This window comes from Macrosteles quadrilineatus, unplaced genomic scaffold (assembly GCF_028750875.1).
Source record: "Macrosteles quadrilineatus isolate MER2022 unplaced genomic scaffold, UCM_ALF_1.0 Scaffold_8__2_contigs__length_117827958, whole genome shotgun sequence".
Taxonomy (NCBI): domain Eukaryota; kingdom Metazoa; phylum Arthropoda; class Insecta; order Hemiptera; family Cicadellidae; genus Macrosteles; species Macrosteles quadrilineatus.
Genome location: NW_026542601.1, coordinates 115,811,527 through 115,834,330, shown reverse-complemented (window position 1 = coordinate 115,834,330; position 22,804 = coordinate 115,811,527). Strand labels below are relative to the sequence as shown.

The 22,804-nt window shown below is 32.1% G+C and overlaps 3 protein-coding genes across 5 annotated transcripts in view; 2 read left to right on the top strand and 1 right to left on the bottom strand.

Moving 5' to 3' along the window:
• LOC129001802 (lazarillo protein-like) overlaps positions 1-11,892 on the top strand; it is a 34,290-nt gene extending 22,398 nt beyond the window's left edge. For all 3 annotated transcript variants that reach the window (XM_054429250.1, XM_054429249.1, XM_054429248.1), the window contains 5 exons: positions 3,458-3,625; positions 5,123-5,259; positions 6,281-6,372; positions 9,971-10,072; positions 11,319-11,892. In XM_054429250.1, coding sequence (XP_054285225.1) covers positions 3,476-3,625; positions 5,123-5,259; positions 6,281-6,372; positions 9,971-10,072; positions 11,319-11,476 — 639 coding nt within the window. In that variant the 5' untranslated portion in view covers positions 3,458-3,475 and the 3' untranslated portion in view covers positions 11,477-11,892. The remainder of the gene's footprint in view (positions 1-3,457; positions 3,626-5,122; positions 5,260-6,280; positions 6,373-9,970; positions 10,073-11,318) is intronic.
• On the bottom strand, positions 7,248-9,454 carry LOC129001804 (uncharacterized). The gene is made up of 2 exons (XM_054429251.1): positions 9,340-9,454; positions 7,248-7,654 (listed from the first exon to the last, which is right to left on the bottom strand). The coding sequence occupies exons 1-2, from the start codon at positions 9,367-9,369 to the stop codon at positions 7,337-7,339; spliced, it is 348 nt and encodes a 115-aa protein (XP_054285226.1). The 5' UTR covers positions 9,370-9,454; the 3' UTR covers positions 7,248-7,336.
• A 1,561-nt stretch (positions 11,893-13,453) lies between the features above and the next one.
• Positions 13,454-22,804, top strand: part of LOC129000685 (uncharacterized) — a 53,858-nt gene continuing 44,507 nt past the window's right edge. Inside the window, exon 1 of the mRNA XM_054427647.1 lies at positions 13,454-13,641. The gene's annotated coding sequence lies outside the window, so the exon portion shown is untranslated. The remainder of the gene's footprint in view (positions 13,642-22,804) is intronic.

The window sequence follows — 22,804 nt, the reverse complement described above, 5'->3', positions numbered from 1 at the left end:
AATACGACTAAAACAAATACAAATTTATGCTTAAGGGTCCGACGTATCCCAATTATTAGTTTTTTGCATTAACTCATTTATTTATAAACATATAATACACAATATACCATGATATAAACTTATAAGTGAGGCGTCGAGAGGCCAAGGGAGATATGTGACTTTTTAAAAAATGTTGTCATGGTAACGGGTTTTGTTAAAAAAAGGGTGGAATTTCAACAAATAATTCACTTATATCCCTTGGCCTCCAAACTAAACACCTAAGAGTTGGAAGCCAAGGGGTATAAGTGAATTTATTTTTATTTTTATTTTTATTTATTTTTTTATGACCATGAAAAAAATACAATGACCTTTTTTAAAAAGTCACATATCTCCCTTGGCCTCTCGACGCCTCAAGTAGTCTTGAGTCATACATTTTAAAATTAAAATACTCACTCAATTCATTACGGACTTGCAGCAAATGCAGCTCTTTTCGTATTCCTGATTTCATACAGAAGACAAAACTTATATAAAACAAATTATATCAAACAGCATAAATACTAATACCTTACTTTATACAAGAACAAATATTTTACTTATGACTTGAAGATTGAAATGATAAAAGAAGTTTGAGTAAAATAGTACTCTCGATAAACGAAAACCTAAACTCAAACAAAATTATCTACAACTACATAAATTGTCTTAAGATAACACTTTATACAATAACAAAATAGTTTCACAAAACCAAGATAGTTGCGACTGCATATCTTGAAGTGTTTTATGTATTGAGTAATGTATTGTCCCCGTTATGCAAAAGATAAACCTGCAGTATTCAAACATTCAGAATAACATAAATTTAAAATATTTCAAAGATTACATCTGATGCAGCAACAATGGGGTTTGAGTATTATTGGTACTTAGATAGCTAAAACTACATTCAAACTGGTTTGCAATATTGAGTAACCTAGATGCGTCTTGCAGTGAACAAAGATGACTGCATCCCCCTTAGATATTCCAAACTAGGTTGATATGTATCAATAAAGAGCAACGAACAATGATTTAATATAAAGAGGTACTTACTTGCTTTGTTTCCATGCATGTGTTTTGATGTATCTTATCTTCTATTAATACTCACTGTGTTCGTATTATTAGGATCACTTTAATACTTTACTTTGAAATGGCGACCATACGAATGTAGGTATTTTATGCAAAATATGAATGGAGATGAGTGTAGAGTGACTGGTGCGATCTTTTAGTCTTGTTAGTGACTAAGGCTGACGTATTCCATAGTCACGGCTGTTAATTAATAACCCATACAGCCAATTTCAACTAAGGGATTTACCGTTGTGGGATTCGAACCACTTTTTTGCCTTGTAATTAACGAATTGGTCTAATTATCGGGATAGTACTGTGGATAGTCTTAGTACTAGAGTGGTCGTTAATCCACACCAGGGAGTATCGCATCCACAGTGCATGCCTATAAATTTCCACTATTCGTGACCTCCTAGTAGCTGGATTACAGGACGACACCACCGTCCCAGTTAAGTATATTAAGTACATTACCCACGTTCATGTAATGAAATAAACAAGGTTAATAAATAATGTTTTCAATAGCCATTATTATTTTAGGCCAAAGATTATAATAATTGTTGTCCTAAACATAATTTGGGAATAATTATGATGAAATAATATGAATAACTCACGTGGTAAACTATACATAATACCTAATCGGTTTTTTAACGGTTTATTTGCATCTGCAGAATTGAAAACAAGGTGGAAGTCGTTTTGAGAGGTTATCTTTACATAAAAATATTTAGTTTTCTAGCTTATTTGGTTAATTAATGATACAATTTGACGAAAAATATAGTTTATCACTCGGGCAAAAAGTGTTTTTTCTACCCTCTCTCATTTTCTGACCTTGGCTTCACCTCGATCGTAAAACTTGACCTCGGGTCAAAAAGATTAACATAAGGCCCTAGTGATGAAATATACTATTAATGGTATATTTATTTTCCATTGAAAAGAAACATAACTTAAAGAGTTTAGGAAGAACGTTATGTTTATTTAAACGGTGTGTGTAAATTAAGAAGATATGTAATTATATTACCAATAGTACTAAACCATTACAATATACTAAACTACTTCTTTACGTAGACAGTTTACTTACTATACTTCCTGTATAGCTTAGCAATAATCTGGCGGTAGTAGTAAACTACACTAAAGCATAAATTGTCTTTTCCTGTTGAGGATATGAAGTGACACGCAAGCATGAGAAAGTTAATTGACTATTCTTTTTACAATGTTATTATTCAAAATTAAGTAATAACACCCAAATCACTGCAATTATAAAATGTAACTACATATTTTTTTGGTTCAATTCATGAATTGTTTTCATTGTTGTCGTTCTCATCTTGTAGAAACTGTTATTTTAGTCAGTTTTTTGCATTTCATCGATTTTCCTCTTACTACCTACAAGCAAAGATTCCCTTTTAGACGTATATACCTCTGTAAGTTAAGCCCTGGCACCTGATTACATTTCTTGTTAGTAACGTTAAAACTTACAAAGGGAAATTTAGACTTGAATAAAGGTTAATATTTATAACTTTTTAAACACTTCTTTTCTTGCACACACAAACACACACACAGTCTTTTATGTGTCATACACATGTAGCCAAACGTAACTGACGTTTTGTAGCTGCTGTAAAAACACCTGTTTTCTTTTAACTTCTAAATTATTTTACACTTAAATACGAACAATAGTTAGTAGTTTTCAGTTAGCAAACAGTTACCAAAACGTAGTTTTTGGTTACCAAAACGTCTAGAAAAATTTGGTTTTTTCTAAAATGAACAATTATGGTTACAGCCGATGTTAACTTAGCATTTAAAAAACAGGAACAAAAGAAATCAGAACCGATTTTAAACCCAATAGATTCAGTTTTTGGGTAAAAAGGGTGGGTATGAACGAGGCAGCTAGCAAACACTAAACATCAACAGGTGTCCCATTCTGTAAAGTTTTAATTTATTTAATAGCAAACGAGACATAATACGTATTTAATTTGCACTGATATAAATTGGGTTTATTATTTTCCGTGTATGCGTAAAAATAATATACATAACGTAAATTACGTTTTTTTTTGGGGAAAATTTCCATCCTTTACTGTTGGCCGGAAGTTTAAACCGTTTCTTTAGTGTACGTAATATGAAACCGTTGTACTTTGTTGATTTATTTAGCTCGCTTAGTTAGAATGAACTCAATTAGGACTTAGGAGAGAGAGGGGAGTCAAAATGTTTTGACCATAAAGAGTTCCCTTTTAACCACCTGTATACTTGTCGCGGCCATAGAATAAGTCCAACAGATATTAAGATGGCCATAACGTTATTTAGTGTTTACAATACATTTTAAAATGTAATAAAAACCGTACAAAATATAAAATCCATTAGTTTAGGATATTTCATTGAGATTTCCCTGTATTGATTCCAGAATTTGCTGAGTTACACAATGCTGAGTCGATGTGATCCGTTGAGGTTTTTGACCTTTCTGATTATTTCTTCAGCAACACAAATGCTTACCTTTGCCTTCCAACTGCCCAAACTTGGAGGATGTCCTGATCTAGCAGCGCAGCAGAACTTCCTTTCTGATATTGATTCGGTAAGCTGTAATTGACTACAACGTCTTTAGTTTGAAGCGATTTAAGGCCTCAGTGTTGTTTTATCCCAACATAGCTTTTCACAGCTATAAAATAGCGAATGGGTATAGTTGAATTTGTCAAAAGGTGTATAAGAAACATAAAAGCAGTTCATGGACCAAATTGAACAATATCAATGCCACTCCCATCTGTGGCAAAGTTTGTGGCAATTTTGAGAGGAACATGATCATTGTTGAATACTAATTGTTGAACACTACTGACAGAGTGTATTTTCGTTAAAAACTGCTTAGTTTTGAATACCTTAATATTCAATTAACCTAGTTCACTCAAGAAAGATTACATCTCTGTGCCATCAACGTAATTAAAACCATAGCATAATCCACGAATACTTGAACAGAACCGGTATGGATCATAAACATAAGCAAATGATGTTGCATGCCCAAATCCTATACTAATAGCATTAACATGTGATTTAGACAGTTCCATTTAAGCAATGTTAAATAAATTTTACGTTTGCACGAGTAACATCATTTCTTTATATTTTGATCAGCACTGGGCCTGTTCTAGTAGTATTTGTGGCATAATCATATCAATTAATTATCAAAGAGTCGTTAATGAAGTAATGAAATATATTTTGTCAGTAGCAAACTCTTTGAGTTGTCACACTAAATAGGTTATAATAGAATAACGAATTAGCTACAACTGGTTCACGCAGAAGAAATATTTACCATGGAAGCCAAAAATCAATAGCGTTATCTACCCGTTAAAACAGTTAATAAGCGAAATTGATGTGATAAGCTGGTGTTTCATATAGTTTGTTTTCATATAATACATACATTTTCTTGAATAACTGAAGATTTAAAGGCTGGCTTTCCTACTAATACTACTCTAATACCAGTGGGGTAGAGAAGTTATGGAAAACAATAAACCATGAATATAAAAAGATATGAAAAGCTATTCTACTCGAATACAAATCTGTACTACTAAACTTTGATAACATTTATTTTGTTCAGCGTCGATTTAAAATCACAATAAATATATTTCATAATGTGCGAGCTTTAAAGAAAAATAAAGTCTCCTGAGATTACTTAAACATATTTTGTCTCAAAATTAGTAGGCTAATAGAGAGATAAAGTGGAACAAATGTATAAAAATGGGAACATCTATTTTCAGAAGTCATAAGATAGCTATCTTGCTATTATTAAGAGTAGATGGGAGAAGAAGTTCCATTAGGGTTTTGTACCTAAACCCCTCTTAATGGGTTAGTAATCTGTTTGGTCTTTAAATGACAAGTGATTTTATCGTACATTGTGTTTTCTTACTGTTATACTCTAGTTATCGTTAATTTTATCATAAAATAAACCACTAACATTTGGTAGTACCTACATTATTGAACTAGAATTTACAAGAAAAATTATTATTGAAATTTGATAGTTAAGAAAGTACATTTACTACTTAAAAGATGGAATTTCAATTGAAATTATTTTTTTATGTGTTAGTTCCTTGGTAAATGGTACGTCCAATCCAGCTACGATACTGAAATACTACAAGGAAAGGGCAGATGTATGGCTGCTAACTACAAATACATCCCCCTGAACAATAACATTTTGGTGCAGACTGGCCAGTTCAACGAGGAGTAAGTATTGAATATCATTATACATTATGGATTTTAAATTCTGTGTAGGAAATATGACTTGTATGTTATTTTTGCATCGTTGTTTCTTGGAAAACCTTGATTTGCGTGTATTAAAGGTCTACCTTATCTATAAGGTGCGTAGAACTTGTATTTTCTACTGTAACCACAAATGATAGATTGCTTAGATTGTATATCTTTTTTATGGCAGGTTTAGTTTTATAACATTCATTGCATTTAAATTTTAAATAGTTATAAATATTTAAACCAAAATGTTTCTTTGGAATTTCAAGTAAACGTTGATGTGTTAACTCGTAAAAATACGCAGTGTCATTCATTATAATAGAGGGCTGTGTGATAATTTAGGTAACCTAGTTCTTGATACAAAAAAGGAATTGGGAAATATTTATATTGTTCAGTTAATGTATTCTGATAAAGACAGTTCATTAATTAATAAGGATTATTATTGTTAGTTCACTGACTATTCGTCTAGGTGTCAGTAAAATGTCAAAACATGACATTTTTTTGGAAATTCCTTATATACAGGGTGTTTTTTAACGTACCCCAATCAGTTACAACGACCGTGAGACACTTTTGAACAACAAAACCAGCTCATATGATATTATCCCTGTTTTCTTTACTTCATTGCCGATCAGCATGCATTGTTCTAGTTATTTAAGGTTTAGTTTTATTGCACCAAGTTGAGACTTGTTCACAAAATAGGCCTATTCCCAATAACACTAAAACTCATAGATTCCTATGGAAAAATTACTGGGTGAGCAAAACACTTCCTAAAATATTTTAGGTCCTGTAAATCATATTGTCAACCCTCATAACGGTAAACATTTAAATATGAACACTTGAACCACTCACTTATTTGTTCTAATTTTACTCTAAAAGACAAGCATGAATTGCTTATGATATTTTTGAGGACCAACACTGTGATATTAGCCGACACACTAGCCATTGGTGATCACTGTGCTGTTTGATGTATCAGTTGAATAATTTGGCTTATGTTTTGCAGTAACAACAAGTGGGAAAGATTAGACGCCAACGCAGCACCAGCGAACGTAACCAAAAATGAGGGCAAGTTTAAAGTGAAATTCACAATTCCCAGTAAGTATACCTTTAATATGCTGATACTGTAAGTTTAGACAGAGATGACCGTTGTCAAATCTACGGGTGATGACCACGTTGCTGAAAGAGTCATCTAGCTAGAGGTCACCGTTTCGGGTGTGTAGCAGCTATCCATCTTTGGGGCGAACTACTATTCAATTCAATACTGCAGTAGTTAGTAGTATTTAACTCATTAGTGGTTAAATAGTTGTTAACTCCGAAGATGGATAACTGCTACGCATCTGAAACGGTGGCCTCTAGTTTTACTCTTTCAACAACGAAGACGCTTACAACCATCACCCGAAGACCTAGATTTGTCAATCCGCAGTGACCTTGGAGGTCTATCATTTCGATTAAGGAATACCGTTGACTGTTTAATATGTATCATTATACAATACGGGCTTCCTCTGTTACACCCCTTTTCCAATCGTACTACTTAATCAATTTTTACTTTTAAGGTGTTATTAAAGCTTACGATCTGGCACTCCTGCGAATGGTAATTAAAATGTCATTGATTACGACTCAACCATAACTAGGCGTTCTAAGTAGTTGTTTCTTTTTTGACGATCAATTAATTATTTAGAAATGATGATAAAACTGTGACGTTCACAACAGTTGCCGTTTGCTGTACAGTAGAGAGTATTTAGAATCCAAACAATACTTACTAAAATAATAAATGTATCGAAACTCATGCCCATACTATTTACCCAATAGATTTATAACCTACACTACATGCTGTTAACTTAAAAATCTAAACCTCTTTGAGCCTTATAATAACTATATTTTAAATGGTGTGTAATGAATTGTGAAAAAAGGTTCTTATGACTGAATAGTATGTAGTGTATTGGGAAAAGGTAGTAAAACATTTGAACTGGTCATTTTAAAGGTATTTATCAATGACATTATGAAACAATCAAGAAGATATTACAATCCTGAATCCTCAATGCTGAGGTCCATCCTAGGGTTACTGAGGGGGCGCTTTATCAAGACAACTTAGTTTAGTGGTTTCGTCTGGTGATTTTTTCATTTGCAAAGTGTACGTTTTAGTGTGTTTCACCTGATCGACGACGAAGGGACCTACTTTGTCACACCTTCTCATCATCGGCTTGAGGTAGAGAGGGCAATAGATTTTGTTCCATCCAAAATTGAAGAGGAACTGTGGAACGACGTAGTGGACGGGATTGTACACGTTCAAACCCCAGGTCAAAGAACAGATGAACTTAGGGAACTTCCATCGAGGTCCGTTTTCCAATGCACTGACTGAGGCGATAGCAGCCAACCCCTAAAAAACAAAACTATTGTAACATTGTATCACAGTTGAAAATAGGTGTCCAAGGATTATACCTAAATGTGAAGGATGTTTTTAGAATAGTCGATGCACCTTGTGTAGATTTGTTGGTAACTCTGTTAATTTAGCCAGGTCTAATTAATGACCAGTGGGAGTGAGTTAGTCCTAGTGCTAGTATACAAACATTTAGTCTTTGAGGTTCCGGGTTCGAATCCCACCAATTACAAATGGATTTTGTCTAAGCTATAACCTTAAAAACTAGCCTGAATTGATGTGAAAAACAATCCTGGAGCAGAGCCTAGCATCTAGGGATGTATAGACTAGAAGGAAAAAATAGTCAACCTGCTTGGAAACAAACTCCTCTGTTGCATTTGATCATTATTTTCGAAGAAGAGTCGTTTAAGAGACATTCAAATGCAAATACTGATAAAAGATTATTCAAGATAAATATTATAGTGATTGTTTCGCACGTATAGCCAGGTCCAATGGACGATATGACGGCTGGGTCCAAATTTAAATCATTAAAAACCCTTTTGCTATATTTTTATACTGTACTATTTTTTATAAAGATACAAATATGGGTTCTTTCAACCCAAACTAAATGAAGAATGATTATTGAATAGGGAATGAGCTGTATATCTAGCCAGGTCAATGATAGCGTAGGGTCTTTGTCAGGAAAGAACCGTAAATGCCAACTAACATGAGATACAAAGTTCAGTATTACATGAAAACTGTTACGTACAAATACAATTTTAACAAAAGAGAACATTATTTTTAAGAGTCATATCGTAGCCCCTGCACCTTTTTTACTCTTGGAAAACATAGTAAATCAGTGGTGTCCATAGTAGAAAGAGTTATTTTTCCTAATACAATATAATTCTGAACCTCAATAAGACAACTAGTAAGAAAAACCCTGCAAGAAAACCCCTTGCAAGAAAAACCCTTGCAAGAAAAACCTCGTTCTTTGAGGGAGAAATGTGCTCTCATATTTATCTATTTAAGAATTTCCAATTCCATATTGGGGCTATCTAAGCTATTCATATAATCAAATCCATATATCATATATATATATTATATATGATATCATATATCATTCTTGCACTGGCAAGGAGTTGTAATTTCAATTTTCAATTTAGACATTTACTAGCTTAGATATTTAGCAGCTTATCTTTAACGGGTTTCTCAATGTACAAAATCTTTTATCTTCGGGAAAAATTATGAAAACATTTCCTTTTATTTTTACAAACAATATTGAACTCTGACTAGGGTCAAGATAAAATGTACACTGAAATGGAAACCCAAAATAAAGTATGTTGGATTAATTATGCATTTAGACAGAAACAAGTATACATGAATTTCTTACTAAGATTAAAGAAAAACTGCACAAATATGTAATGACATTATGTTTTACACCTTGTTTTTTAATACTACTAATACATTTGGCATCGTATTTATATAGTGCTTGTTGGCTTTACAACTATTAAAATCATCAAACATTTACAATCGTTTATTATTGTCAAAAGCTTAAAAAACCTAAATAATGTAATAAATATAATAATATAAGTGTTTTCAACATCTTCTCCAAATAAAATAAGCTGAAAAGCTGGTTAATCTTTATTCCTTCGACAAATTAATTTAAAAACATTTTTATAATTTCATGATCATATTACTATACTTACCAAGAAAACTATTGCGAGCAAGGACTTCATAGTATTGTGAAAGGTACAAATGAAATGGCAGCCTAAACCAATGTAGTTAGAGTAATTATAGACAATTAATACCAGTAGGTATGCACTGTTCAACAATTCATCGAATTCTCTCTTATTTAAAATATTTCCGAATATTCTTTTAACTATGTGAAGAGAAGTTTCAAACCAAGCTAAATTCTTGTTAAATATTTTAGGTAGCCAAGCTGGTTTTCAAAATGCTGGGTTCGATTTCATAGTAAAAATATAAAGTGAAATAGTATATTTCGTACCTAGGGACGAAAATTTAGTTTTGCCGGCTCGAAATCATGTTTTTAGTTGGAGGAGAGGTCGAGTGGATAGAAATACGTAGCTTTCAGCCACCAATTAACGTTTGTAAAGTGGCTAACAATTATTGTGGTGAAAGTATTGTGATGTATGGTGGAGTATTGTGGTGAAGAATATGTTTAATCTTCTTTAAGTTTAAGAAAAGGTTTCCTATGTTACATCCCTTTTCCTGCCGTTTTTTAAACCCGAATTTAAAGACTTTCTGTTATTTGAAAACACAATAAAGCTACTTCATGAAACAAATATTTTATAACATTATTTATTTTTTCCTTTCCAGTCTGGGGAGAAGTGGAGGGTGCTTACACCGTTTTGGACACCGACAGGATCAACTACTCGGTGGTGCATGGATGCGGAAGCATTTTCGGTATTCTTCATTACGGTAAGATAAACTCGGGAAAATACCCAAACAGCAATAGAAACAATACATCATACAATGTAATACAGTACTCAATATCATCTCATAGGTGGTATTATATCTTGAGAACCCATAAAGGATGGCAACTAGTCCTCACATGATGACATAAAGATACTGTTTCTTGAGCGTACAATGTTCAGGAACGTATTTTTAGTGAAAAAAATAAATGCTAAACTTCAATAACTATACTGGATTGTATCGTTGTTTTACACCCTTAAGACATTATTAGTGATGAAACAAAATACAGTTCTCATTTTTAAAAGATTAAGAATGTATAAGACAACGAATATAGCTGAAAACTCTGAGAACTAAACATTGGAACCTAGTAGTATCGAACTACTATGCTTTACTACTTCACAGTATAGGGTGTACCGGTATTGTTAACGTGGTTTACCGTTAGTATTGAGGCTAATTGATGAGAGGTGTAGGCCTAGACATTGTCTCACTTACCAGGAAACATAACGAAGGCTTACTGACTGGGAGGTCAGCCAACTTCTGTAGAGCCTAAGATTAACTTATGTTAGACCCATGTTAGTTAGGACGTATGCTAAGCTGTTAGTATGTTAATAGATGGGTATCTTCCTAAGCCACCAATGAATTTTTTAACCCTGAAATGAACTTGTTTACTAATTTTCACCCCACGTTTGTTTTTCAAACCTTTTCTTTCGTGATGAATTCTATATGAATCGTTTCTCATAAAATAAAATAAAACAAGATAAATCAATGAATAATTGATGATGTTTAACGTATGTTTTGCTGCACTTACATTAGTAAATAATAAATATTTGTAAAAACACATTTATATATTATGAAGTACGATAACTCGGAGAGGGTCTGGTATCATAAAATTTCAAATTTATAATTTTGTTTTAGAATCGTGGTATCATGGTTTACCAGTATTGTGGTTTTGCAGTGTAAAATTACTAGACACAACCCGAATTTGCAGAAAATATTTGTATTTTACCTTAAAATGTGTTTTTGTATATTACCAGTATGGAGATAGTGTTGAGATTTCATTACTTGAGTCATCAAATGATTCATATACATGTTTTATTGTAACTTGTGCCTACTTTATAATACTCTTACCAGACTTTGTTTACCTGCCACAAACTGCCATATAATATAGGCTACCATTTGCTTGTCTGACATAAACACCGATTTGTTTACATAAAAACAGACCATTTCACAATGTTTGGTTAATTTTGTCTAGATTGCAGCTGGTTAATGAGCCGAAAGAAGAATTTGACACCGGAAGAAGAGGAGGAGTACTACCAGAATACTAGTAGAGTTTTAGGAAATTATAAATCATTAGACCCCAAGGAATTCAAGAAAGTGGACCAAGTAAATTGTGAAAAAGAAGCCATCTGAGAGATCAAAGGGTTATAAATCAATTACCTTAAGATGTATAAAAACTCATTAAGACAATTCTATGACATTGAATGTTGACATTAAAAACAAAACTTTGCAAGGTCTCTATTGAAAGTTGAAAAGCATAGGATTATTTCATTTTTATATGTAAATTCTAAATAAATGAATCATAAAAAATAAACTCTGTCATTTGTTTGTAAAAGATGTATTAAAATAAAAATATTTCATCATAGGTAGTAAATTTACAACACTTAACTAATTCAAACAGGTTGTGTAACTAACATTTAGAAACTAGATATGACAAATAATGAGGCTCATTTTACACTGTTTCAAGGAATGTTCTTTGTTATATGACCTTCCAAGAGCCTGGCTGTGACGAGACAAATGTTTCATAATAAACTAAACAGTCTTTTGTACGTTTCATTTCCCTTATTTTTACCTGTGAAAATTCCACCTTGGGTATAAAAATATTTATAAATACCCCCGCCGCAGCAAACCTGCCGACTAAGCGAATTTCCATTTTTCTGAATTGATTTTTAGTTAAATATATTTTAATAACATTAGGTTTTATGAGTACCTAGGTTTGCTGCTACAAGGAAACTAATAAAGTGTGTTTTTGAGTAAAATATTGATAGCTTAGTACAAAATAAATAAATTTGCCAAGTTTGATCAAAATATATCCATAAACAAGCAAACTACAACATTTGACAATATTCTCCATAAGAATAACATGGGAATTTTAAATTTAAAATTTTTTTAATTTTCTCCGTTACTAATAATCGAACTAAAATACTTTTATATACTAAATTATTTGTTTTTTAAGCTCTTTTAAAAAGGCCTAAAGAGAAATCGGGAAATTTTGTGTTTTGAGGGTCAAAAGTGGGAAAACCCAATTTTTGACCCATAAAACCCCCCGTAAAGCCCCGTTCCCATGGTCCGATCGTGCTGGTTCGCGAACTCATTCAAGTTTATCCCGCTTTACACCTTTAAACCAAATTTCATCAAAATCGGACAAAAATTACTCAAGTTATCGCGTTCACGGACGTATATATATATATATATATATATATAAGTCTATATATATATACATATATAAAAATTTAAACGAATGGTGTTTTTGGCCTCTGGGGAGATCAAAATGAAAAAGTAAATCGGTAAACCGGGTCTAGGTCTTACCGTGCCACCTACGGTAATAGCTACTTCCCTATAGGGAAATTCGCTAAAAGAGTAAGGGTAATGTTTTACATACCATTCTCTAATGGGATGAACATTTGCTTTATAGTTTGGAATAAAGTATCTGTTTGTGATGTTTGGGAAAACAATACACCCAATACAACTAATACAACCAATTGAAGCGTATAAACGAAAAAAAAAACATTCATATAAGTTTTTATGAATTTTTTCACTAAATTTTTGCTCTAAATCCAATAGGTACGCCTTCAGGCAACATTGGTTGTGTTTATTTATAATTTATCTTTGTTTTTGAAAAGTTTTAGTTTTGGGATGGTGTAAATAAAGCTTTATGATGCTGCATACTAACATAACATAATTATTTGTTTATGATTGTTTTTATTAAAACTAGTTTTAAATTCCTACAGAGACTTTTAAGGTATAAAATAAATCTAGTAAGATTTTATCATGAGTATATACAATTACTTTCAATTTACATAATTTAAAATCTCTATATGAAATTTTAATAAAGTTTCATATACATTGTATTTTTAAGTACTGCATTTTAACTCCTGCAACTTATTTGAACAATGAATTTGCACATACATTTAATACTTAATACTTTATAAAAACAAATACTTCTTTGTCCTACTTCTGTATATAACGAAAAATATTCACCCCAACCCATTGCACTATAAAAAAATCTAAGAATGAAACCAATGCAAATTCAAAAGGGAACTGAGGTAACACAGCCCTACCAATACAAGCCTACGCTTTGCTCCAGATTCTGTCTGTAAGATCAGACAGTGTTCATATGAGCTGGCTTGCAGCATACAAATTGTCTATTACCTTCTAACAAGAAGCTAAACACCAATTGTAAACACAAACTAACACACTCGACTGTGTTACAGTAGAAACGTGTACGTGTTCTGCAACCGAGATAACTTGTTGTGTGGTTTCACGAGCAGAGACAGCTAACGAGGCGGATTTTTGAGGTAAACGTTGTTCAGTCTTATTTAAATAATATTTACAATTAGATCTGCTTATATACATTTAATGCTGTAATCTTGTTTTTGAGGTTATGTTTCAAACCAGTATTTACTTGTTTAATCAAAATTATCGATATTTAAGCACGTTAATATGTATATTTTCAAGAATAACCAAATTTCCATCAATCAATAATGTTCACGTATTGATAGAAATTTTGTTTTAGATAAGTTTTAGAGAGTTTTAGATTTAGATAAGTAAAACAAATTTTCAATTTTTTATGATTAAATATATAATTTTTTTTATAATTAAATATATAACTATAATGCGAAATTTATTTAGACATAGTAGTTTATGCTATGCGTTAGTGTTACTGACTTGGCTGAAAAGTGGTAAGGTTAAAATAACTTGCCCTTTAATATTTTCTTAAAATTTTATAATTATAATTTTAAGGCACCTGCCCTTTCACAGGCTGAGAAAAATTTTGTATGGTTCTAAATTTGTGTTTAGTGAACTCGGATCACTTTATTCGTCATATCTACTGAACATTTATGCGAATAAGAACGAAATAAATAATGAAAATAACGGTATCAGCAATCTGGTACATACTTTGTTAAATTAGCTTGCAATATCATGAGTAAGGTTGCGTGATAGTATGGGAAAAATCACCGAAATTGCAATTACAAAATAAATAAAAAAATTGGACAACAGTTACCTCTGTAAGCCTACACTGTACACACCTACTTACTAATACATATACAACTTCGAAAATCATCTTTTTGGGTTTAGAGGGACCCAAAACTGATATTTAAACCGAAATCTCAATTAAAAAACAACGTTAACGAAAACAATACATTCTCAATAAACATTAGGGGGGAAAATAAACGTGAACATAATTGATTGAGGGAAATTTAGTCCTTCTTGAAAATATACGTATTTGAAACTGATGTCGCTTGATTCGTATGCAGAAAATGAGAGAAACTCAAGTAATACAAATTTTCATTCACGGGATTATTCGTCTTATGACTTACAGACACGTATATTTTGTACATTATTCCTATATAGAGATTATATTAAGACCTGTGTTGTCAAGAGTTTGATTAAAAGCAAGAGTTTATCAAGATTTCATTTTCCCTTGACATATTTGCATACTAAACCTGTTAGCATTGGGACCTGACTGCTAGCAAATAATACACAAAACAGTGCCATCTGGTTACCTGAGCTTATACCTTTTACTATATACCCTAAATTTATACTTTTGAAGTAAACGTATTTTATGATTAACAATGAAAATAAATTCAGTAATGTTTCAAAACTACATAGAAAGACTATTGTGCCACCTCTTGCATCACAGTAGGTATGGAAGAATGTTGTACCAGGTGTATGTAGTGAGATGTAATTCAGAGTATTTAATTTTTACCATGTGAGTTGTTCGTTGTCACTAACTGCTCTCGCATTTGCATTGTGCCTTGCAACTTCAGTATACTACTAGTCAATAAAAGAATGCTATTTTTATTTAAAATACCTTTTTCTTACACCACTGATTTTCAAGTGCGATAAATATAGTCCATCTAAAGTAAAAAAAACCCAAACTTTCACTGTTCTAAGAAATATGTCTTTGCTAAGATTTGAAAATATTTCAAGCTTAGCAATGGAACACGAATAGTTTTTGAAAGCCTGCGTTTCGTGACTTATAGGTTGTTTGGTCTTTAAGTCTTATGATGGTGAATTTTTTTCTGTACAGTTGAAGTTATTTAATATTTTATTGACATTCAAAACGGAGTCTGGCTCTTTATTAATTATTTAGTGATAATAACTTTGTCAGGGATCAATCATTTTCTTCTAAGGATATAACCAAATGGTCTGATGGACGTTTTAGGAACCTCTTTGTCGCACTGGTATTTTTATTTACAATTATTTAAATAAATTTTACTTCCTATTCCATCACAAATATTTTGTAAAAGCCTTAGTTTCGTGACGGTAAAAGTTATTTTCTTGAAATTCAAAATTGGGCCTGGCAGGTAATAAAAAATTTTGTGATAATACATTTTGTCAGAAAGCAATGATATCCTTATGAGGAATTAACCAAATGGTCTGATGGACGTTTTAGGATCCTCTTTGTCCTACTGGTATTTTTATTTTCAAATATTTAAATTATTGTTATTTTCTACGCCATCAGGAATCAAGATAAAGATACACACCCTGACAAGAGCATCAATAATAGTTCTGGGTGTCACTTCACTCTGGATCGAACCAGACAACGTCAGATCTAAAGCTTATGGAATAGCCACAGTATTAATCTATATGAAATATGGAAACAGTGCATAACAGGAAGATACAAAATAAACTATTGGTACAACCGCTTCAATAATCAGGCTTACTTTAGAGAGACCTATCTCATGGTAGATCTAAGTTACTTTGAAGTCCATAGCCAAAATCATTCTTTTTTAAGTACCAATATATTATATTTCTCTCTCTGAAGTGTACAATTCTGCGTCCCCCTCCCGTCAATTGCAGAATAATTGACCTCAGCCAGACATTGGCATTGTGAACGTTATTACTGTAATCGGCCTTGACTTACATGATCATTTGCAGTACCATAGCTATTCTACATGTATAATAACTAACATATATGTGTAGTTATTTGATCTAACATGTTTTATGTTTTACTTTTTTTGTTATTCACCTTCAAAGGTCCATAGAGAAGTTGAGTTCTTAGGAGTACTAAAGTTTAATGGTTCTTCTCATCGTTATCAGCACCTTTTTAAGTGCAATACTTGTTAATAAATTTATGAAAAGCCCAAAAAAAGGTATAAAACACGCCGAATGATGCATACACGGTCATCTTGCAGCTCAAGTTGGCTGTTTTCACCCTCTTGTTTTTGTTAAACAGTAACATATCTTCTCGAAGCAATATCTATTTGTCTTTGGTTCTAGGTTTCTTTCTCGGATAAACTTTCCTTTAGGATAAACGAAGAAGAAGGGCTTTGTTTTTATTGAACATTCACCTCTAACATTAGTTTACACAATGTATCGCCTATCTTAAAACACAACAAATGTTATTCATAAACCAGAAAGAACTAAATATACATGTGATACCAGTAATATAAAAATAGAGTGAATTTTTAATATATGTTTAAAAAGTAATGTTGATTTTAGGTAAATTTTGATGTATTGATTGAATGAGTAGATTATTGAAAATAAAGCTTTTGTTAAATATGCAGACTCTATAAATAGAATTTCTTGAATTTACCGTTTAATTAGACACAATTCCTATTTTCATTGTAACATGTATTGAATACATCTTATATCTTTATTAATGATTAAAATGGGTTTTCGTTTGGTAAATTTAACATTTAAATTTAATTATTTACAAACTATATGAAAGAAAACGACTGCCTGCGTTATTACCAAAATCTAGCTATTATTTCGTCGATAAAGAAATACTATAAAATAGTCAGTGGTGGAAATTATATTTTAGATCCTGCTCTGGTCTTACTCAGATAAAAAAAAAACATCTTTAGATTTGATTGGCATATGTACAGATTCAAAACCTACTTTGACATATGAATACGGTACGCCTTCAATAAACTGAAAGTTGTTGCTATGCGTAACTGTGTTGGTGTAGTTGTACAACATTGCAGGCTACTGCAATGTAGCCTACTGTAAACAAAATATGGGGTTTCAACAATATAATTGATTTTATGTAACAAATCAAAGGATTTATTTTTACAAAATGTGTACGAACACCACATGTGTGATAGTAAAAGTTATGTGAATCAAACCCTGTAAAATTTACCCTGTATAAGGAAGAAGTACGTTGGTTCTTTAGTCAGTATCTTGCCATCGACTGGTATAATTCAAACAGACAAGGCTTAGGCACAAATTGTCTACATTATTAAATACTAGATTAACCTGAAAAAATTCTAGTGTGTCTCAAAATATAAACAATCCATTAATTTATGCATATAAATAAACACGATTGATGATTCTTAACCTAAACAAGATCTTGAAGAAGCTCTATTATGACCACAACAAACAATACACGTGATTGGTATTGTTGTTGTTATATCAGCTGTCAGCTTTTGTTCACTCATAGATTAAATAATCAGAATAGTACTCGACTACTGTGAAACTTGTACCGTTGAGTAGATTTATTGTCAATGATTATACCTAGAACCTATCTATAACATCTTTCGTTACTTGATGCTCACTAACAAATATATTCAGTAGTAACCAAATTATAAGATAATTAGTAAGATAAGTATTGTAGTAAGATAGTAGTAAGATAAGTAGTAAGATAAGTAAAGATAATTACCAAAAGAGTTAGGAATTTGATTGAGTGTATTTTAGCCGAAATATTAGTTAAAAATATATAAGTAAAGCATTTGGGAAGTAACTTTTATAGGTTTTTACTTACTAAAACCAGATAATTTTTAAGTAAGGACAGTTGATTGTAATTTTGGACCAGAAAGGATGTCTCATAATGTTCCATGATCGAACTGGCAACCTTTTGATTGTGAGCTTAGCTCAGCAACTCAAGTTATGCTACTCAGTAAAATCCTGGTTAATTTGAGCAGATTTCGTATGTATATTTCTTGGGACGTATTAATTGACCAAGTTTGATATATAAAGCTTAGGATGATTATGCAAATAATGTTTAATTATCGAATTAAACTAATTACCTGTTTTAAAATTTCCAACATTTTGTTTATTTTCATTACAATCTTGTAATTGGATAAATAACGACTCGTCAAGAAAAAGATTTGTATTTTGGGATTTGAGAAATGTGGATCAATAATTTTCAAGTTAACGAATGGTTTACTAAACCACGCACACACTAATTGCGCACACTAATACGTTGGCACACACTAATTTATGAATAGCACAGGAGGATCATAAAAATTGGTTTTGCGTTTTGTGTGCAAGAAATAAAAACATAGAGAAAATGTGACGTTCTCGGACTTACTTTAAGCCCGAGAACGTCTAATAAAACGATAGATAACTCACACTTCGCTTATTGATGGATACAATTAAAATATATAAACTCCACTCTTCCATTTTAAATGTTCTTTATTTTGAAAATGTTTGAATGATCTTAAGTTTTGTTCAATGTAAGTACCCTAACTATATAAGTTTTTTTAGAGGTCTTCTGTATGATAAGTATGTGGCCAATGTTCAATTGGGGTGGTTGGATTAATCGATTAGCAGCTATAAAACATTTAAAAAACTTACAGAACGGGGGTTGGTTGAATAGCGTGGCGTGTTTACTAGTTAGTCTTTTCAGAATAACACATCTTTGATTAGGTGTATTTCTATCAATCACCACAATTTAAGTTTAGCTTAAAACTGGTTTGTAATTTTTATACACTCATAGATTTCTGATTTTAAAACAAATTAGTAATATAAGACTATTTTAAAAGTCAAAATGTAATATTAAAACGTGTAGAGAAACTTAAAGCCAGTTTAAACCATTTAGTAACATATCTTGAGAGAAATGTAACAGGTAAAACGATTACAGCTTTCAACCCAGCCATAATGCTCCAAACTTCGCCTTATGAGACGGTTGAGAATCTGCTAACTCCTTTATGACTAGAATCAGCAAAGTTCTGAAACCAGAATCACATTATGTTTTCAACACAGTTGATTAGACATTTATTAGTTAATAGAACACTTAGGTTTGAAAGGTGTTGTGATCCCAAACCTTAAAACAGCCTGTTAACATTTTTTGTATTGATTTCAGCAGAGATCTTTTGGATCCAGACTGCAGTAGTAGAATGTTATGTTGATGGTAATATCCTTCAATGACATAAATATTTACAACTCAAATTAGGGATGAAAATATACGTCCATTTTGAAAAGACTAAAAAAATAGAGCAGGAATTATATATTTTTAAGGGAAGGGGAAGTTTAAAACGTCAAAACAGACTATAGGGATATTCTTATTCTACTACTATTACCTATTGCCAACTAATATTAGGCTACATAACATAACGTATGCCGTGCCTGCCTGTTCTGTTTCAGTGTGTATTCACTTAATGTTTGTTGAACTGGCACTTGTAGTATCCTCTGTGATATGTGTTGGCAACACCAACGTTAAGCCTAATGTCTAACTGATAGAGATTCCAATCAAATATTTCAACCAACTCTTACGTGAAACGAATACAGTGTAATTGATAAAAGAACCAACCACGGTGACAGCAACTTCGGCCACTTTGACAGACCACACAGTTCTGCTGAAGCAAAAAGAACCTAGAAGTTATTGATGAACTTTCCATTTAATATGATTGCGGAAAAGTTAATACACTGCATCTTAATAGATAACATGACTCTAGGAAGATAACAGAAATACTTATGTCTCACGTTTTACATTGTTGCAAAATTTTAAATATTTTGATAGGCAGGGTTTGACAGGATTTGAATCCGCATACTAAATGTACGTTTTCGGAATTCTCCCTAGGGTTTGGGCTCAAGACTAAGAACCTTAAAGCATTTGAAGTCCCCAAGCTCTTCTGAAAGTTGTTGGTCATCAACAAATAAAAAGTGATTAACATAAATGAGGAATATTGCAAACTCTAAAGACTCAATTGATCACGGCACACAGATTGTAAAAACACAACTTTTTGAAATTACAATCAGGATCCATTGTTATTTGATGAGATAAGAACGATGGACCTACTAAAGCAAACTTAGAAGTGGGGAATCAAGAGAGTTGCTCCGGTTCTGTTATCTACACACTTAACACGCAGTGTTATCTCCCTGGCTGCGTAAAAACATTTTGACGCAGATGATTATTAGTTGCACTAGTAATTTGAGCCTAATCTCGCATAAGAAGAAATTGTGACGAGTTCATCCGTAACCTGAATATAGGACCAAGTGGTCATTTGTCAATGGGCTCGCAAACCGAAATAAGTGCACTGTTATGTATACAGAACTTGAAACTTGTGGAGCTTGTGAAGGCCTTGAAAGATCCCAGAATGTCAGTATCTCTTGCTGGTCAGAATCTGATAGTATGTGACAAGGAAAATACTCTTGGTAGTATGTAAAATACTTTTGGAAAATTATTGTAGTGGTATAAATGTTCCAGATAATTTTAAATTTGAGCCTTAGGAAGCTTACGAAGTCTGTACTTACAGGTTCAGAAGCTTGTTGCATGAGGTTTGACAAATTCAGCCTGTGCAGTTTTCTGTCAGTATTTTACTACTGCTTCACTTCATGTAGCATTCGTTTTTTTTTGTTTTTTTTAAGACGCGTGATGGTTGTAAAGTCTGCAGAACTAGGCAGTCAGCTTTATTTTTCCATTTGAAATGATTTGTTAATGTATTTACTATCCATCGAGAACTAGCTAACATCCTTTCTGTAGAAACTATTTGCAGGTCGTTGGCGCGCTGTATGAGTCAGAGCGTGTTGTCTCTTAGCAAACCCGACTATTAATGTGGGATGATTTCTCTTCGCGATGAGGTTTCCCAATGCAGAACACGTCATGGTGGAAGGCTTTACCTCCAGAAAGTCCCGAGAACTTTGGAAGAAGTGCTTCTCATACTTTCGGATCCTCAATTTAAATTGTCTACTCGGTGGCCTAAAAATTTTCTATTTAACAATACATAGAGAGGAAAACTTTAAACATGTTAAAAGTAAATGTTTACCAACAGACAATAGGGCCAAGTAACATATCTTATAGATGTTATAGATGAGGTCCTTGTTATCAATCAATCTTATAACGGTGAAATAAGTAGTATCCATTTTAGCATTGTAAAAACTTGTTTATGAAAAGCTAGTGTACCAGAGAAACACTTTCATTAGTATATTTTTATCTATTTAATACGTTTAAATGTGTGTATGATTTCTGTACTCTTGAAGCAAGCTAGAAGGTAAACGTAAGTATGAAGAAAACTTTGTGAAAAAACAAAACCTTTTTGACTAGATAACAACATAATAAACACATCCACACTTTGAATTCTTAAGTGACGTAATTTGATCTTGAGATACAGTGTTACAATATAAGACTAAAACCTTACGGTAAATTGACGTACCAAAAAGTTAATTGAACAAATTCAAATTAGCTCCAACATGTTTAAGACTGAACTGATGTATAGCGTAGTGTTCACATTGTAAAGAAATGGAGAAGTTTTCAGTTTGTATGCGGGTTGGAGTTTTACTTCAACGTCATCCGTATCCCAAGACAAACAATCGCTTACAACCAAAGAGAAACTGGATCCAATAAAAGTAGGTTGAACATGTGAGAAACGTAAACCTCCATCGTGCACAGGATCCGTCTTCCATTTTCTATTTATATTCGGCCTTAGAACTGTGGACATTTACAAAGAGTAAAGAATAAAAAGATACTTTAAATTACATATTTATAAGCTTATTTCTATGAAATATATGCTAATAAATGTGATTCATGCATATCTGTTTTGAGAGTTCAATGAGTTTTCACGAGGCTAAAACGTATGCAAACAATTTACAACGATAATTGCAATAATTGAAGGAAAATATCTTTACATGATATTTACGGTGACTTTTTAGTATTAGTAGGCCTACTGAAAGTTCCGATGGATGTTTCTTGGCCCCTCTGTATAAATCTGAAGCTTATTTTGGTTTGTTCAGTGTTAAGTAATACTCCACGCTCTAATGGGTTTGGTAAATTTAATTGTGCTGAAAAATATTATGCAACAGAAAGCTGTAATTTTTCTAATACCGATTAAACATTATGTTGCTTTGGCATAATAATTCAGCTAAAGGTTGACTAGCTTGTTCAATAAAAAAATCTGCTTGTGCTATTCCTTTCAGTAATATGATGTAAGGCTGTAAGATGAATAAACATTTGGTTATCTATAATATTAAAACGAAACAGTGTTTTTTATTTCACGATTCTGAATCAACCACTCGACGGATTTTCATGATTTTTGTGTTGAAAAGAAAGATAATTTTAAAAACTAGGGAATGTCGAAGCCATAATTTTAGTTTAGGGTCCCAGTTTTTTAGAAATTAAGTTTTAATTTTTAAAAAGTCTAGCAGCCGACGCTAAGATTCTAAACTAGCTTTTGGCATAAAATAATTTGCTTAACATAACAGCTGTAAACATTTAGCTTTTGTGTCACAAATTCAGCATTTGGATAAAAATGTTAAGACATACTTAGGGTTGAATTATTTATACTATGTGTAATG